The sequence below is a fragment of the Pholcus phalangioides genome, unplaced genomic scaffold (assembly GCF_987345545.1).
Source record: "Pholcus phalangioides strain wild (caught in Gottingen) unplaced genomic scaffold, Ppha-v1.0 ptg000024l_1, whole genome shotgun sequence".
NCBI classification, from domain to species: Eukaryota; Metazoa; Arthropoda; class Arachnida; order Araneae; family Pholcidae; genus Pholcus; species Pholcus phalangioides.
This window is the reverse complement of record NW_028301616.1, coordinates 23,302,987-23,322,105: the sequence shown is the minus strand read 5'-3', so window position 1 is coordinate 23,322,105 and position 19,119 is coordinate 23,302,987. Positions and strand designations below refer to the sequence as shown.

General features: G+C 33.8%; 1 protein-coding gene across 6 annotated transcripts in view; it reads left to right on the top strand.

Moving 5' to 3' along the window:
• Positions 1–19,119, top strand: part of Piezo (piezo type mechanosensitive ion channel component) — a 104,475-nt gene that overhangs the window by 54,336 nt on the left and 31,020 nt on the right. For all 6 annotated transcript variants that reach the window (XM_089250674.1, XM_089250680.1, XM_089250675.1 and 3 more), the window contains 10 exons: positions 2,607–2,780; positions 3,059–3,154; positions 3,706–3,906; positions 4,792–4,993; positions 6,048–6,143; positions 7,084–7,252; positions 7,405–7,590; positions 7,766–7,823; positions 13,981–14,083; positions 15,079–15,226. In XM_089250674.1, coding sequence (XP_089106800.1) covers positions 2,607–2,780; positions 3,059–3,154; positions 3,706–3,906; positions 4,792–4,993; positions 6,048–6,143; positions 7,084–7,252; positions 7,405–7,590; positions 7,766–7,823; positions 13,981–14,083; positions 15,079–15,226 — 1,433 coding nt within the window. The remainder of the gene's footprint in view (positions 1–2,606; positions 2,781–3,058; positions 3,155–3,705; positions 3,907–4,791; positions 4,994–6,047; positions 6,144–7,083; positions 7,253–7,404; positions 7,591–7,765; positions 7,824–13,980; positions 14,084–15,078; positions 15,227–19,119) is intronic.

The following is a 19,119-nucleotide window of genomic DNA, read 5'->3' as shown; positions in this document are numbered from 1 at the left end:
AAAGGCCCCTATGCCATACACTAAAAATTATCAGTGTATATATATTTTTTAATGCACATTTTTTACCCAGCATCAACCACTCAGTAGAAGAGCCCAAAATTTTAAGGATTTAAGGACACTTGATTGTAAGGTTGAAAATCCTTATCAAAAGGTTGACCAGGACAGCATAATCAAGGGAGGGTAGGGGATGGGGTGCTCTGATTGCTGGACCAGAAAGGGCGCTAAGTTTACTCGATTTAAGTTAAAAATTACGGAAAGGGGATGCTGAAACAGATACAGATGCCCCCTTCCATACCAAGTGACCAAATAAATTTTCATTTCTAGTTGCATCACTGAGGGAGACACAAAAGCAGAGAAACTAAGTTAATTGCAAACAAGAACTCTCGTTAATGATCAGTTTTTGAATTGAGATTTCACTCGATTTTCGTAAATTAAGCCCAGATCCGTCTGAGCAGCATTATAGGCCCCAGGGCAAAACAAATTTTTCTGAGGCCCCAGCCCTACCTAGCTATAGATACCTGCTTATCAATTTGCAGGTATGCAATTTACTGCTTGCCCATTTACTCTCTAAAATTTTAACCAGATTAAATTTTCATAAGGCTTCTATGGCACTTACCGACATGTAGCATCATAGGAACCAGGAAAAATGATATTTCTGAACCCCCCCCCCCTCCCACCAGAAAAAAAGTACTTTATTTTCATTTTACATGCCCACTCTAGAAAATTTTAAACATAAAATTTTCATTAAGCCCAGGGCCATGCGGTAAAGGGGCTGAGGGGCACCGATTTGCTACTACTGCACCAGACATGCACCTCGTCTATATTCCTCTGTGGAACCTTTAACGAATTGGTACATGTTGGAATGTGCATGTACATGTAGTGAAACCTGACTTGAAGTTTGTTTCTGTGTCATGCTTGTTATATGTAGTCCTGCCATCTATCACATATTTTTCGAACTTATGAGTGAAGTGTAATGTTTGACGATTTTACCATTGTAGCCCCGTTGCACTCTGCGGAGAGACTTTTTAATGGGGAGATCGGCTTGCATTCGCACCTTAAAGTTGGGAACCACAGAAAACCAACTTCAGCTGACGACCACTGCGGCGATGGTGGGGTTCGAACCCGGGACCTTGCGATGTGAGTCCGTCACTATGACCACTCGACCACCACAGGGTTCTGATTTGCTGTCTTTTGATGACAAGGGGGAGGGGGTTTAGATGATGCTTACGTCATTAACCACCATTTATAAAACATGTGAAATATTCTTAATGGCATCTTACTTGGTGCATCAAAAAAGGACAAAAACCTTTCCCTAGTTTGTGGACACCTGAACATTCTACCTTTTGATAAGTCATCTACAGAGCTACTTTAGTGATCTCTAAATGTTTCACAGATCCAAGTGATCTGAAAATGTGTCCAGGCTGCTTAAGTGCTCTGGAGCTGAGCCACGCATCACTCAAGTGATCTGTCGCTATGCCATGGGTAACTTGAGTTATGTAGAACCACAGTGGAGCTGCTTGAATGGTCTAAAACTGTGGCACATGTCACTAAAGGAACCTTTAAGTGATCCATGGCACATTTAGGTGTTCTGTAACTGTTTCGTAGGTCACTTAAGTGATCATAAAATGTGCCACGAGCCGCTTAAATGCTCTGGAATTGTGCTGCTTAATTCATTTTTACAAAATTAGGTTTGGGGGTGCAGGCCGCATCAGATAACCCCCAAGGCTACATTTGGTCTACAGGCCAAGGGTTTACCATACATGAATATGGTCAAAATGATATGAATACGGGTTTTAATAAATTTCTCAAAGACATTTTGAGCTCTAAGTCTTCACATAGCATTTAAATTAACAGAAATTAATGTAATAACATATATAAAAATATTTTCTTTGGAAATTTAATTTTTAAAAAATATTTTTTGCATGAAAAAAATGAATTTTTTCTCGTGTGAGGAGGACATGAGCCTCCCTATATCCCCTGTACATCTCTGATCCCACCAATATTCGTTAATGGGGGGGGGGTGCAGATGAAAATTTGCGGACAAGGTTAGGAGGTCAGTTTCGCCGACTTTTTCTGATGGGGGGGGGGGAATCAAAAATGGCTAAATATTGGTTGACATAATACTTGAATGGCCCCCCCCCCCCATGACTTTTGGTAGACTCTTGGTCATCTCTGTAAAAAGTTTCATAAGTGTCCTCTCCTAAATTGAAATGAGTACCTATTGAATTACAACCTTCGAGCTCTTTCAGTCACTTTTTCGTCATTTAAGACATACTATAATATGTTGGCATCGCTATTCTGCATCATGCCATAATCTTCATAAAAGAAAATATTCATTGATACATAAATATAGTCATAGTATGTTAAAATACTCAGCAGACTTCATTTTATTAATTATTCTAGTCCGAAAAGAACAGAAACAACTCAAGATCACAATACTTCCTTCCCAAGATCACAACAATTCCAATACTTCCTTCTAAGGCTTGCCCAATAATTCAGTAAAATGTGGAACAACGCTGTTTTTTTATCCAAAGCATTGTAGCAATTAGTTTTAACTGTATTACTGAAAGTATATTCCTACATATTTTTGTTGTCGCTTGAACTAGGTTTGTGCCATACATTTTGTATATGTTGTGTTTGTGGTGATTGCTTTGCCTACCAAGTCTCTGCGGACTTTCATGTCACATTGCTGCTCTGTATGGACTGCGACCCTGTTGTTGTCCAAAATGATTTATCAACTGAATGTAACTAGTTACTTAGACTGGACAGTAAATTGCACAGTAAGTTTTTTAAATTAAATTTACCATATTTATATTTACAATTTTTTTAATTCTAATATTTGTCTACGGGGATAAATGTATTACACATTCTTGTAAAGTATGTACAAATGATCGTATACTGATGTTATACGAATGCTTTAATTTATTGAATTTTGTATTGGAAATTAAGTTATCTGAGAGTTTTATGTATATAAAATTTATGTGAAGTTTTAATGAATTTAATTTATATCTGTAATTGTATAATCACCTATTTCTTGTCTTTTTCTTCTTTTCTTTAGAATTCGTCCAATATGCCTTATCCTTACAATGATACCTTTGATAGTAGGCAATGGATAGGATATGAGAGAAAAACATATTTAGCTGATTATTGTAAGGTATGATTAAATTTATTCAATATTTTTTCTACTTAAATGATAATATTGTAATAATACAGTCACGATGCTTGATTTTGCACACCTCCAATTTAGGAATTGACACATTTTTACAAACTGGTCTGGTCCCAAACAATAGTCCATTTTTTAAACATCTTTCCCATTTACAAACTTTGATTTTATGTGCTAATTGGTGAAGCTCGTCAAAAAGGACTGTCGACTGTAAGAGATGCCCATATAACTGTGAATAAATACAAATACAACACCACAACAGGCAAAATGCCCCACGAGGTGGCTGAGAAAAATTGATAATACAATTACAATAGATAATAAAGAAAAAAATATCATTGATAACCATATGAAAAAAAATCTATGGCATTCCATATCTGTTTAAAGGATATTTTTAAAAATGTAAAACCTGTGAAATTTATATGGGTGAACTCTCATTTTCCTTTCAAATTATGTAAGTTTTAAAGAGAGAGAGATTCACTTTGCAAAAAATTGAGCTATAACATGTTTCAAAATCATGTAATGCAGAATCATTGACTCAACAGGGATACATTGGCCTGATCTTGGTTTTAACAATTCAAGCTGTTGTCAAAATTAGGCAGAAAGTAAATAGACTTCAGTTGAATGAACCTGAACCAAAGCCAGGCGTCTTGTTTCCTGATAGTACTCGTGCCACTGCAGACAAGAACTTACTGGAATGCGTCAAATTCCTTGTCAACTATTTCTTCTACAAATTTGGTCTTGAGGTGAAAATTATTTCTTATTTAACCATATTTATAGTAAAAATGTTATGAATGTAATTTTTTAGTCTTTTTTTTTTTTTTGTGATACAATAAAATATTCAAATTATTAGGAATGGGGCCATTCAAGTATTACGTAAGCAGATTTTCAGCCATTTTTGACCCCCCCCCCCTTGTCATTCAAAAGTCAACAAATCCAACACCCCCCCCCCCCTGCCCCCTCTCGATGCTGATGTAATACTTGAATGACCCCAATAGTTTTTTTCCATTGCTGTTCCCAAACGCTATTGAATATCATTAAAAGTTCAGTTATAATTCAGATAATATTATTTTAGATTTAGACACTAACATTCAATTTTGAATTATAGTTTTAAAGATTTTTCTACATTTTAAAAATATATTTATTTCGAAGGATCAAAGTTTTGTGCAACATACGTAGTTTTTCTTTGAATGTTTCCATATATTTCTGTAAATCCTTATATCTCATCTTTTTTTTTTAATTTCAGCTTCGTTCACCAAAGAAGTAATCTTTCTCTTTGTGTTAACGTCTTTCTTTCATTTGTTACTTTAACATTTCTTTTTGCGTTAAAAACTTAAAACTTTAATTATACAATTTTTTTGAAGAAATAAGTTGTTTTACAAAATTTTTAAAGACTGATTAAATGCATCAGAGGTTCATAATGGTTCAAATTAATGGTTCATAACTTTTTTAAATAGAACTTTGGATTTTCAATCATCTCCATAAATATTCTAATTCAAAACTCCAAATTTTCCTAAATTGACTCATTCCAAATTTTGAAAGAATTAAATTTTACACTGATTTTTTCTGGTTGCATTGAATATAATTTATTAGATGATAATTTTCTAAGGTTTTTTTTTTTTTTCTTGTAGATTTGTTTTATAACAACTGTTGCTTGCATTGGTGTAAGATTGGATGCATTTGCTGTGCTTTCTGCACTTTGGTTGTTGTGCCTGTTTCTCCTTCGAAGAAGAATATTGGCTAAAATATGGCCATTTTATGTTGTGTATCAATGCATCATGATTCCTATACAATACTTGTTATGCGTGGGATTACCTCCAGGAATGTGTATCAGTAAGTTGATATCAATTTATTTTTTCCTAGTTGGTGATTTCACACTCAAAATTTTGTGTTTATATCACATCGTCCCCCCCCCCCTTATGTCGGAAACGTGAATGTACAATTCTTGAGAGAAAAAAAGGACGTGGGAAATTGCATATATACGAATGTTTACTCTACTCATGTCGTTGATGTTATTTTACTAAAATGTTTTGTTTCACTAGGGGATACACATTCATGTTTCTGGCAAAATAAGAGATCCAACCAGCTGATAAACCAAAAAACTGAAAATCTCCACATTTATGTTTCTGACATAAGGGGACGACATATTTCTCTGGAAAAAAATTTGAATTTCTTGTACAATGTAACTTAGATTCATCCTTCAAGTGAAATTCAGTAGTGTTTATAATCATATTTTTTGAAACGAGCATGCATTTTTATAAATCTGTTATTAATTGATCATCACTAACTTAAAATTACTTAATACTCTAAATATTTATCGTAAATTAATATTGTTATTTAATTTTTATCAATTAGTATACACATTCCCTGAATGATAGTCCATGTGTTTTTTTTTATACGTTATTAATAATGCTGCCTATAAAATGTTTCCTTTTTTAGCTTTTACCATTTCATTTTGACAAATTCTAGGTTTTACCAGTATTTGGATTTTTACTACAACAAATGCATTGCTCAGTTTTATGATTAAACTCACTTATGTCATGGTAATTTTTATTTCACAAATAAACATTTATGCTGAAAGTTTTGGCTGAATAACTAGTATATATTTGGGCTGCTTAAAATTTTATTCAGTGAACTGATACCTGAAAAAAATAATAGAAATGTTAAAATATTTCTTTCCTTTTGTTAATTTCTTTAATATATTTTTTCCAAAACAGACTGAAAAAAAAATTGTGCTGTATGTTGCACAACTTTCAAAATTATGTTTCTAAAAACATAAGCACTAAAGTAATTATTTGGAGAAATTCAGTAAATAAAAGTTTTGCTGTACTTTGATTTCTATGTCTTTCGAAATTTATTTTCTGATAACCTTATAAATAACCCACAGGCTACCCATGGGAAGCATTAGGCTTTGAACCTGACTTCCAGGAATGGCTGTTCCTTCCAAATTATCAAATGCCACCAAATGCACACAAAATTATTAGTAAGTATTATGAGTATAATGATTATATGTGCTTCAGAATAGTAATAAATAGTCAAGATTATACACATTAAAAAGTGGTGAAATGTGCTGTAAATGTATGCAAATATGCACTAAAAATGCCAAAATATGCATTGAAAATCCTTTAAAAGTTGTTAAAAATTTCTAAATATGTGTTAAAACTGAGGAAAAGTGTCAAGAATACTCCACAAAAAAAAAAGTTTTTGAAATCTGCCACAAATCTGCCTTTAGATCAAGTCCTTGGGCAAAGCCCTAATCAGAGAACACTAAAATTATGTAGCCCTTGTCAATTACTTGAATTCCTACTTGGTGAAAATGAGGCAACTGCCCAGGTTGCACGATATCTGCTATTTATCATAGTACCTGAGCCCATGAAGGCCCCCAGGTCACATGCCTGGTGGGACTTAAAACGAACAGGAATGAAATGGATGTAAAATTATATGAAATGCCTGATAATTAATAAATTTCCTCTGTTGAAAAAGCACTGTTATACAAATGCACACATATTAAAAAGTGGTTCTGTTTTGGTTGGAAAATGTAGTGATGCCATCTGTTGTGAATATTATGTAAGGAATACATAGCCAAAAGTGCTAATGGGTAATATTTCCTTTGAAAAATTATAAAAATGATTGAGCTTCCATAAAACTTCAAAAATATGCACTTATTCTAGAAATTCTTCAATTTTATGTATTTATATGCATGAATACTAAAAAGTCTGAAATATGCATATGTACATAACCTGGCTCCAATAATAAATGAGTATAGCGTGTAATATTTTTTTGTGTATGAACCACCAAACCTTTTTAATTAAAATTGTTTTCTTGATGCCTTTGGTTTCTTTTTATAATTATATTTGTTCAGTATACCAATTCAGTAGTATAGTTGTATTAACTCTGTGTATCAACTTTTTTAAATATTTCAGTGGACTTCTTCCAGTTACTCTTTGCATGTTGCCAACTTTTTGTCTTCCGAATCGAGACAAGTCCTATAGCAGAGATGTATGAAGGTGGCAGCAATAAAGAAATTTATGGCGATGACAGTGGAGCAGCAGCTCGATGCAATCCTATTCCAGACTTTGTTACATACACCAAGTATATATAAAAACTAGTTTTAGAATTCAGTTATATATGATTTATCCTTGATAATTTTAACAAGGTTTTTTCAGGATAAAAGAATATTACTCAGGTGAAAGTTTCTAATTTTAATAATGTTTGCTTTCTGATGAAATTATTTCATATTTCAGGTCAGGCTTGGATATGCTGAAAGCTCTCTCGTTTTTCTCATTTTTCTGGGTGACCTTAGCAGTGGTTTTTGAAGCAGGCACCAGTCGAACAAATCTTTTTGCAATGGGCTATGTCATTGGATGTTTTTATTTCTTGTGGAATGGGAATGAATTCTATCTCAAGCCTATCAAAGTTCTCTTACGAATGTAAGTATGTTTAAAAGCAGTAATAAATGTAAAAAATTTTAAAAGCAGTGAAAATTTGTAAGAATTTTCAAAAGCAGTGATAAATGTATGTTTAAAAGTGGTGATATAATATATTTTGTTTCATTACTTTTTATAATACCAATAAAATTTTATGCACTTTCTTTCAATTATTTAGGTGGAATGTGCTGGTTGCATATAATGTTGGAGTCATTCTTATAAAGACTGTTCTCCAGGTAAAAACTTTTTCACGATAAATTGCAAGAAATTCAGATTTAAAGATTGGTTTTATTTTTTTTATTGTGCAAGTCTTCATTCAAGTTTGCAGTTTCCAAGTTTGTTGCATAAAACCAAATTAGGATAACACAAAATAAATTCTTTGGTCTCGTTTTAACCCTTTCATTAGCCATGGGATCTATACTGCTCCACTAATTTCTCCATGTTAAATACTCATTTGAGAAGTGCATTTTCCCCCGCATAATAGTTTTGTGTTGCTAGTATATGACAGATCACTGGTTGCCACCTCAAGATTGTAAATTTCTAGTGCGGGTGTAAATATATTTAATAAAACAAAAGTTATTTCATTCAACAGTGTTCTGAAAATAACAGTAAATAACCAAATTAAAATTCCAGAAATTTGAATGAGAAAAAAAATGGCTCATGAAAGGATAAATAAGGTTTGGTTGCTTTCCAGCTTTTTGGATAGCATTAAACTGTAGATACAAATTTGTTTGCATTTTTATTTTTAAGAGTTTCAAATTAATGAGTAGACTTTTAACTATTCGACACAACCTTCTATGATGTCTGTATTTTTATTGATGAGCAGCTTAGATTTTCTGAGCATTGTTCAGCGGTGGTCAGAAAACCCAAAAAATAGGATGCTCCATTTCATTCTCAAAAAGGACTGTTCGTGTTCTCTTAAAGTGATCCTTCCACTTTTCTGGGGCTTAGTTCGTCCTGGATTGGAGTATGCATCAGGTTTCGGAGACCATATTTACAGAGAAGCATTGACTTGGTCAAGTGGGTACAGAGAAGAGCCATGTGTGATCTTGATGGCACACAGGGCTTAAGCTATTACAAGAGACTTGATTTTTTGAAAATGTTTACATTGATCATATCCCTGACATCTACTCTTTTCCAAAGTGTTTAAAATTTTAGATAGAATGGACCACAAGCTATTTCTAAACTCCCAATCAAATGCTCCAACAAGGGCACCAGTATTGTTTAGTAAGAGACAACACCAGATTATGTTGTTTCAGGGAGTTTTTTCCTAATAGGGTATGAATAAATGAAATAGCTTGCATCCGGGGGGGGGGGGGGTTGTCAAGGTGGAAAAGTCATGGCACACTTTTCCCCCTCTTTTGACATATGACATAGTGTTTTTTGTAATCGAGAGTTATTCATATCATATTTATGTGTCATGTTTTTGTGTCATAATTATGTGTCATGTGTTTTGTGTTGTAAGAAAATAAGTTTGTTGTCCTTTTTTTTTTTTTTTTTTTTTTTTTTCAGTTGGGAAAACGAGTAGGTTACACACATTTTTTTTTTGTACACACGGTATGTGTTTTCGAAATTTTTGATTTTCCACACGATGTCGTGGACTTTGACCGATTTTTCTAAATTAATCCCCTGGAAATTTTGCTCCTTGGTGTCAACAGTCAACCGATTTTGAGGCATCTTTGTTGAAAAAATTAAGAGTTTGTAAAAATTTAAATTTGTTCCAGGATAGTGAAGCAGGAGATGGCCATTTTTCGAACTTTCGTTTCCGATCTCGAAGGTGACGCGGAGAGAATATTTTTTTTTCTGTTTGTTTGTTTATTTTTGCAGAAGGAAACACACAAAATTACCGCTTTTCGTGTTTGAAACTTTTTGCAACATCATCAGAAATTTTCTAGAGGATGAGACATACATGCTGATCTATTTTGTGGAATCATTAATTAAGTAATTCATTAATAATTTCTTTTTTTTGAAATGGAAACTTACACACGTGCCGTTGATATTTGTTAACGTTGAATTTGAATAATAATTCTGATTGGAAAATATTTAGATATTTCAAGAAAGTGTATTCTATGTGTCATCTTGAATTTAAAATCATGTGTTAATTAATTTTTTTAATTTTCTCTGTCATATGACGAAATTCTTTCTGTATCATTAATTATGCGTCGAAGTATGTCATGTGACCTATCATTGGAACGCGGAATTAATTTCCCATCTAATGGTAAAATTTAATTTGTATTTTTTTAATGATGTGTGTACGTAATTAAGCGTTTTCCATTTTGTATAACATTTATGCATTGTCCTTGGGATCAGAAGAGACTCCCCGTAGGAAGAAAGTTTCGTTCAGGGCGTTATTTTGTCTGGATTTTAGACTTGCCCTTTCACCTTAATTGGTCAAAATTGATGTCGTAAAAATTTACGCCACGAATCAAAGTGTGCGCATTTTCGAAGCCACGCCCACTTTTCATTTTACTTATACCCTCGAAACGTCGGTGGGTTGGTCAGTTTTGGTTAGTCGTTGGTCAGTCTTGGTGCAGTCTTCCGTGTTTTCTCTCGTCGAGAAAAACGCGGTAAATTTGATGTTAGTAATGTGAAATCGTTCTCGCGAGATGTTGCTTTCGCTACCGCAGTAGTTTCTTCATTTTGTTGCCGAGGCAAATCCTGAAGCCTGTCACCATGTCCAGAGCAGAGCCTGTTGTGCCAGCGGAGAAGGATCCGGAGAGTTTTGTCCTATCTTGGATAGACCGCCTGTTTCCCGATGTCTCTAGAACTTGATTCGAGATCCAAGAACTGTGGCAGGAACACTGACCCCTGGGTGGCAGAACGTCGAGTCACTCGGAATTTGTGAGTATGTGAGATATTTCCTCTTTGTTCTCTCTCTCATTCACCATTTATTATGAGTTCATGGCGGTGATCCGAAAATTTGTTAAGTTGTTGTTAATATCATGATTTCTTTGAGGTTAGATCAAACTCCCCCCCCGTTGAATTATTCAGTTAAGTAGAAATTTCTTTAATGTGTCTTAATGCTAATGATCGCTATGGCAATGCACCCATTTGTGTTTATTTCAATATGTTTGTTTCGCTGTTTAAAGTAAAGGTTTGTTAAATGTTGATGTTGGAAAAGCATTTATTTTCTGCTATAAGAGACTTTTGAATTTGCTCAATGTCAGTTTTGAAGTATTTTAAATGATGCTGCTGTATTGTTAAAATATCTCATTGAGGAAGAAAAGTAATTAAAATTTAATTATCTTAACTAAAAAAAAAAAAAAAAAAAAAAACCAAATCACTACAAGTCACACATACACATTCATAATAGTTAAGATAATTAAATTTTAATTACTTTTCTTCCTCAATGAGATATTTTAACAATACAGCAGCATCATTTAAAATACTTCAAAACTGACATTGAGCAAATTCAAAAGTCTCTTATAGCAGAAAATAAATGCTTTTCCAACATCAACATTTAACAAACCTTTACTTTAAACAGCGAAACAAACATATTGAAATAAACACAAATGGGTGCATTGCCATAGCGATCATTAGCATTAAGACACATTAAAGAAATTTCTACTTAACTGAATAATTCAACGGGGGGGGAGTTTGATCTAACCTCAAAGAAATCATGATATTAACAACAACTTAACAAATTTTCGGATCACCGCCATGAACTCATAATAAATGGTGAATGAGAGAGAGAACAAAGAGGAAATATCTCACATACTCACAAATTCCGAGTGACTCGACGTTCTGCCACCCAGGGGTCAGTGTTCCTGCCACAGTTCTTGGATCTCGAATCAAGTTCTAGAGACATCGGGAAACAGGCGGTCTATCCAAGATAGGACAAAACTCTCCGGATCCTTCTCCGCTGGCACAACAGGCTCTGCTCTGGACATGGTGACAGGCTTCAGGATTTGCCTCGGCAACAAAATGAAGAAACTACTGCGGTAGCGAAAGCAACATCTCGCGAGAACGATTTCACATTACTAACATCAAATTTACCGCGTTTTTCTCGACGAGAGAAAACACGGAAGACTGCACCAAGACTGACCAACGACTAACCAAAACTGACCAACCCACCGACGTTTCGAGGGTATAAGTAAAATGAAAAGTGGGCGTGGCTTCGAAAATGCGCACACTTTGATTCGTGGCGTAAATTTTTACGACATCAATTTTGACCAATTAAGGTGAAAGGGCAAGTCTAAAATCCAGACAAAATAACGCCCTGAACGAAACTTTCTTCCTACGGGGAGTCTCTTCTGATCCCAAGGACAATGCATAAATGTTATACAAAATGGAAAACGCTTAATTACGTACACACATCATTAAAAAAATACAAATTAAATTTTACCATTAGATGGGAAATTAATTCCGCGTTCCAATGATAGGTCACATGACATACTTCGACGCATAATTAATGATACAGAAAGAATTTCGTCATATGACAGAGAAAATTAAAAAAATTAATTAACACATGATTTTAAATTCAAGATGACACATAGAATACACTTTCTTGAAATATCTAAATATTTTCCAATCAGAATTATTATTCAAATTCAACGTTAACAAATATCAACGGCACGTGTGTAAGTTTCCATTTCAAAAAAAAGAAATTATTAATGAATTACTTAATTAATGATTCCACAAAATAGATCAGCATGTATGTCTCATCCTCTAGAAAATTTCTGATGATGTTGCAAAAAGTTTCAAACACGAAAAGCGGTAATTTTGTGTGTTTCCTTCTGCAAAAATAAACAAACAAACAGAAAAAAAAATATTCTCTCCGCGTCACCTTCGAGATCGGAAACGAAAGTTCGAAAAATGGCCATCTCCTGCTTCACTATCCTGGAACAAATTTAAATTTTTACAAACTCTTAATTTTTTCAACAAAGATGCCTCAAAATCGGTTGACTGTTGACACCAAGGAGCAAAATTTCCAGGGGATTAATTTAGAAAAATCGGTCAAAGTCCACGACATCGTGTGGAAAATCAAAAATTTCGAAAACACATACCGTGTGTACAAAAAAAAAATGTGTGTAACCTACTCGTTTTCCCAACTGAAAAAAAAAAAAAAAAAAAAAAAAAAGGACAACAAACTTATTTTCTTACAACACAAAACACATGACACATAATTATGACACAAAAACATGACACATAAATATGATATGAATAACTCTCGATTACAAAAAACACTATGTCATATGTCAAAAGAGGGGGAAAAGTGTGCCATGACTTTTCCACCTTGACAGGGTCATGAATGCTAACACAACTGACACGTTTAAAAAGAAATACAATAAACACATTGGGATAAATCGAGAAGCTATACATACTTAGAATAAAACAGCCATAACTTTTTCTGGGCTGTATATTTATATTTTATCATAATTATTGGTTTTTTATTGCTCTTATTGGGTTGCTGTATTTTTGCTATAGTTTAGATACATATTCGTTATCCATATTTTTATGGGCATCTTTTTTCAGCCACCTCGTTGGGCATTTGTTTGTTGTGGCCCTTTGTATAACCTTAATGCACTGGTGTGAAAAAATTAAGATTATTAACAAAATTGGTATGTTCCGAAAAACTAGACAAAAAGATAATTATAATCACATGTTGAATTCGTATTATTTTTATTTTATCTTTTACTTATAGTATTTCACTGGTATAGTTATTTTTTCTTCGTTTATACTATTTATACTTTTATTTAATGTTTGTATGCTTAGAAAATAGCCCTGGTAATATCACTTCTTGATTATATGGCAATTTCAATTATCAGATTTAGACATACCCTTTAGTCGCACAAGTTTCTGAAAATCTACTATTGTTCATGTAAATATTTCGGGACCTTTCAACAGCAGTAACATGCTATCCAGAGGGAAGGCAGGCATTTGGTTCAATGTTTTGGATTTGTTTATATATGTACAGTTGAACCTCATTAAAACAAACTAATAGGGTTTTCCGTTTTAATGAACCTCTCATAGAGATATAATGCAACAGGGTGTATATCAATAAAAGTACAGTAGTTAGCTATAAAAAGTGTTTATTTTGTATCACATAAAAAACAACTAAGCCTTCAACATAGGTTGTTTCATTGAAAAACTTAATTTTTTTTTTGGTTCGCCTGCAGTATGATTCACATGCAGCGCATCCATGTTTACTCAAAACAACAGGACAATCAATGTTTAATCACTTGCTTAGGAATATAAAACTTGTCAGATAAAAATACGCAACCTTTTTATTGTATTTTTTTAACTGTCCATTGTAAGCGATGTTCATCATAATGAGATTCTACTGTGTATAGATTAATACATGGATTAAGACCATATCAAATTTTATCATTTTAACGAAACTTGAAAGACAAATATATTGTACTAAATGAGGTATGTCTTGTTCATTTGCAGCTTATAGGTTGTCTTTATAATGAGGCAATGAGAAAAAATTGTTGTGTTGTAGTGCAGTTATTCGGAATAGCGTGCTTGAAGAAATATTCAGCAGATGACAGATGTATGTATTGCTATAATAAGAATTCAATGCTCAAAAGTTTTTCCATGTCTTAAATACAGTTGGACCCTGATTTAACGAACTCCTCGATTTAACAAAGTTTTTTTCTGAAATTCTGGTGAAAATAGTGACAAAACCATTTAACTAATAAATACCTTAATATAAGGAATGTTTTTGAACTATTGAAAATAATTTTTTCTCATTTCTTGTTACCCAATACCACAATCCGAAGATTTGATTTCCCAGGAACTGATTTTCAGCCGTTCTTTACAGACAAACCAAAAAAAGGGAGAATAGGAATCTGTTTCTTTTTTAACAAAGGAACCCATGAAGTCATTTATAGTATACATAGGAAGGTTTCAGTAATCGGCGTAACATCAATACCATAAAAAATTGTGCTGTCTATATGTTTACATTTCAGTAAAAAATATTCTAATTCAAGTTGGTTCTTTGTCTTGGTTTTTTTAAGAATGGCAGGTCATCTGAGGAGAAAACGTCTTTTGATTAGCAAAAAAATGAAAATTTTGACAGAATTTGATAAAAAATGTTCGATGTATCAGACTTCTATTAAGCAATGCATCTTGACTTTGTCCTTAAGTTTACGTATTTTCTTTTCAATTATTGTCAGAAATAAGTTGCCATAGCAACCCCAAAGTAGTAGCTTTTAAAATTTTCTGTTTCTAATGTGTTTATGCCCCTGATCAATTTAACACTGATTTAGCAATTTTCTCGATTTAATGAATAAAATTGTTGATTTCTTCCAATTCGTTAAATTGGGGTTCATTCACCATATTTATATGGCATTCTTGATTTTCTCAAAGACCGGTGATGTATCGTCACTAGTGAATTTGATTATACTGCTTTCATTTCTATTCATGCACAGTAACTCATTGTTGCTGTTATAAAACTTAGACTACTAATATTATTAAAACAATACTTTTAGTCAGGCACTGATTTTGGTTAAGTACAATTTCATTCATATACTTTTTTACTACTAGTCAAATGTCCATCTGATGATCATGATGCTGGTGTTATAGTAGATGGGATATGTTTCGGTTTCTTGCTCCTTCAGAAACGGCTGTTCTCTAGTTACTACTTTCAACACCTGGTTAATGAAATCAAAGCACAACAGGTGCTCTCTTCCAGGTAAATTTTAATTATTTTATGTTTCAGTTTAACATCTGTAAGTGTGTATCAGATAGGGGAATATACTCATTAAGGCAATGTTTCTCAAACTTCCTCCACCTGTTACTGTTTCCCCTTGTTATTGTCTTTTATCTCTTTCAAATAAAACACCACTCTGGCCTATCGCCATGGGAAATGCACAACCAAGTGAGCTCTACTGGAAGTGTGTGTGTATACCTAATAATCTGTATCTAGTATGTGAATTTTTTAGTGCTGCCATCTATATTTCAAATTGTGAGTGAAGTGCAATGATGAAATTTTAATTGCGGGTCTGTTGTGTGCTGTTGTAGTGGTAGAAGAATCATGGTGATGGATTCACATCATGAGGACCTGGGTTCAAACCCCACCGCCACTACAGTGGTAGCCGGCTAAAGTTAGTTTCTGTGGTTCCCAACTTCGAGGCGCAAATGCAAGCTGATCTTTCCCATTAAAAGTCTTGCCACAGAGAGAAACAGCCCTATAACATTATAATTCTCAGTCATTACACTTCACTCATAGTTTGAAATATACAGTAAAACCTCAATAAGTCGTCACCTCAAGTTATCGAAAAATTGTGACAGCTTAAGCGGAGTGCCGTCAGTTTAAATGTGCATTATTGTAAAACTTTATAAAATTTAAATATACAGTTAAACCTCCGTTTTAGGGAATAAAATAAGGCACAAAACTATTTTAAGTCCTCTATTCCATGATCTGTCACCTTCAAATATGAATTAATTTACCTTTGAATAAGGGGACAACACTTCTGTGGGTGTCCCTTATTGAAAGGTTACACTGCATAGCATTGTATTAAAGGATAACTTCACAAAAAAAATTGTGATTTCAGATCACAAAAAAAAAAAGCTTTCACCTTTTCGAATTTTACTTTTCTTGTATGGTTTTTTTCTTGTATTTCTTGTATGTATACAGGTGCATTTATGGTTTTTTCCAGTAATTTTCTAATTTAGACTGAACAGAGCAGCTATTAAAACGAATGACTTTTTTCTCTAACACATTTAGTGCTTTGAAATCTTCATCGGTTGTTCCTTGAACAGATGTAAGGTAATCTCGAACAGTCTCTAAAGCTTCAAGAACTTTTGTTTTTTTAGGTGGCAAACAAATTTCCTATATGTCATTTGAACTGTTATGTTGTTTCTCCTCTGACAGTTCCGCACATAACACTTTCACGGTCGCTTCTGAACATATTGCAAGGTTGTTATCAGTGTCCATATAATCAATGATATCGGGAATATTTGAGTTTTGAAGACTTATGTCATCCAATAAATTGGGAAAAGTATCAGAATCGGGGTCTTCATTTTCAACCACACACTGCGTGTTTAAACACATTTTTCACTGTTTTCTGTGATATTAAATTCCAACTTTTGTGGGTATACTTAATTGCATCTAAAACGGACACTTCAAACTTTTCATTTTCTTTAACAGCTTTAAGTAAATCTTTAATAAGCAATTTTTTATAACCTTGTTTGAATTCTCGAATTACTCCTTGATCGAGGGGATGGAGAAGTGCTGTAACATTTGGCGGTAAAAATATCATTTCAATGGCTTTCAAATTTTCAAGATGAGTGTGAGCCAGGCAGTTATCTACTATGATAGTGAATTTCTTTCTTTGGTTTGAAAATTGCTTATCCAATTTACGAATTTGCTGTTCCCAAATTATTGATGACATCCATGCATTTGAATTGCTATCATAATCCACTGGGAGGGATTTAATGTTCTTGAAGCACCAAGGTTTCCTGCTTTTTCCAATCACCAGAGGCTTTAGCTTTTCAGTTCCATCCACGTTGAACACATCCGATCCAGAATAACGTGATAAAATATCCTTGAGAATGTGATTTCTCCAGTGTTCTACCACACTGACATCAACACATGCTGCTTCCCTGTTCACTTTCTTAAAGGAAAGACTATGTCTCTTCTTGAAGCATTCAATCCAGCCATTACTAGCATTGAAACCTTCAACATCAAGTTCCTTTGCAATTTCTAGGGCTTTTTCTCTTAGAATAACAGCGGAAATTGGGACATTTTCTGATCTAATGAATTTCAACCATCTGAGAAGGACTTCTTCGACAACTTCAAATTTTGATTTTCGAAATCGTTTCCTTTGGTCCATGCAATCACTTGCCTCTATACTTCCTTTGGACGATAAAATATCGTTCAACCGTGTTCCTTGGCAAAAGCAAACTTCGAAACATTCGATTTTTCGAAAGAGCAACCAAATCTTTTTCTCCTTTAAAGATAAAGATGAGAGTTTTCGCTTTTGAGACATCATTAATTTGAAAACGTTTGTAACATGGTTTAAAAGTAGCAATTTACTTACAGCACGTATATAGCATTCACTGACAAGAACCAGAATTTTCAGAGCTCCTGTCATCATATAGTATGTCTTAACAACTGAAAGAATACACTTTCTTTTTTCTTGTCAAAACTGCCGTCTGCATGCAGTCATTCAAAAAATGCAAGAATGTCTTCTGTTTTTTCTCTTCAACTTCGGAGAATCTATGGCAGGCTCAGGCTCATGGGGAGGGGGAGCAATGGATGCGTTGCATCAGAACCCCATTTCCATTTAGTGGCTATTCAGTGGACCACCATATAGGGAAGAAGTGAAACCAGTTGACCCCACAATCTTCGTTGATCACCTGCATATTGACACCTGCTATTCACCAAGACAGTGGCAAGCCATGATCTGGTTAGGAGGAGGAGGTCTGTTGTGCTCTGCAGTGAGACTTTTTAACAAGGAGATTCACTCACATTCTCAAGCCTGAAGTGAAGTTGCAATCACAGAAAACTTCAACTGACCACCAATATGCTACCGATGTGGTTCAAACCTGTGTCCTTCTGATGTGAGTCTGTTATTATGAGTGCAGGACTGCACAGCAGCCATTGTTTGTCTGCAGTCTCCAAAATAGTCTAGAAAATAATCATTTCAAAACACTGAATGGGCACAGATCAATAGTCCAACTTTTTGTGAGATGCACCAAATAAAGATTGGTGACGCCCCTAAGAGCTGTGACCCATATTTTGAGATACACTGAATTAAGGGGATAATTGTTTCCTGCTTGCATTTCCATACATTAATGTAGTCAATATTAAGTTTTTGTTTCCAAAGATATCCAATCTCAGAAGTTTGACTATTGAAAGTCCCAATACTGATATTCTTGACATCAGAATCAGACTTTTCTAAGTATGGGAGGTGTTTGGAATGATATATCAATAACCCTCTAAGCAGCATTGACAAGATATCTTGCCTCCCTTGAAAGCCTCTTATTTTAGCATTGACAAGTTCAGATGTTCTGTAAAGTGGATTTCTCAATGAGACACTTTTCCCCTATATCTTTTACTTTGCTCCTGCGGAAAATCAGAAAAAAGCCAACTTCATTAAAAAAAAATTAGGTTTTTTTTGAAGGGACTATGATTTCTGCTGTGCAGCTTAAAGGGTTAATAGAAAAAAGTCTGGGCCTTTTTGTAAAACAAAAATGAGTGAACCAATCTAATTTCAAAACCGATTCCAAGAGTTTTCTGAGCAAGAATATTATAGGACACACTGTTAAATAATTTTGAAAAATCTGTGTAAATTACATCAAGTTGTACCCTAGCATTGATTGCATTAATACTTATGATTATTCACTCGGAGTAAATTTGTACACTTCAATGATAGTCATTGCTGCTTTTCATCCGAGTGATTTGCATATACTCGTTCATGAAATGTTCCTGAAACTGAAGGAAAAAAAAAATGAAACATGCTGAAAGCTTCTGTATATATAATGCTATCTAGTGACTGCTAATATACAACATGCATACATATAATGTTCTTCATCTGCTAAAGTTATGATAAGTTAAGCTATATTACAAATGTAGTGAAT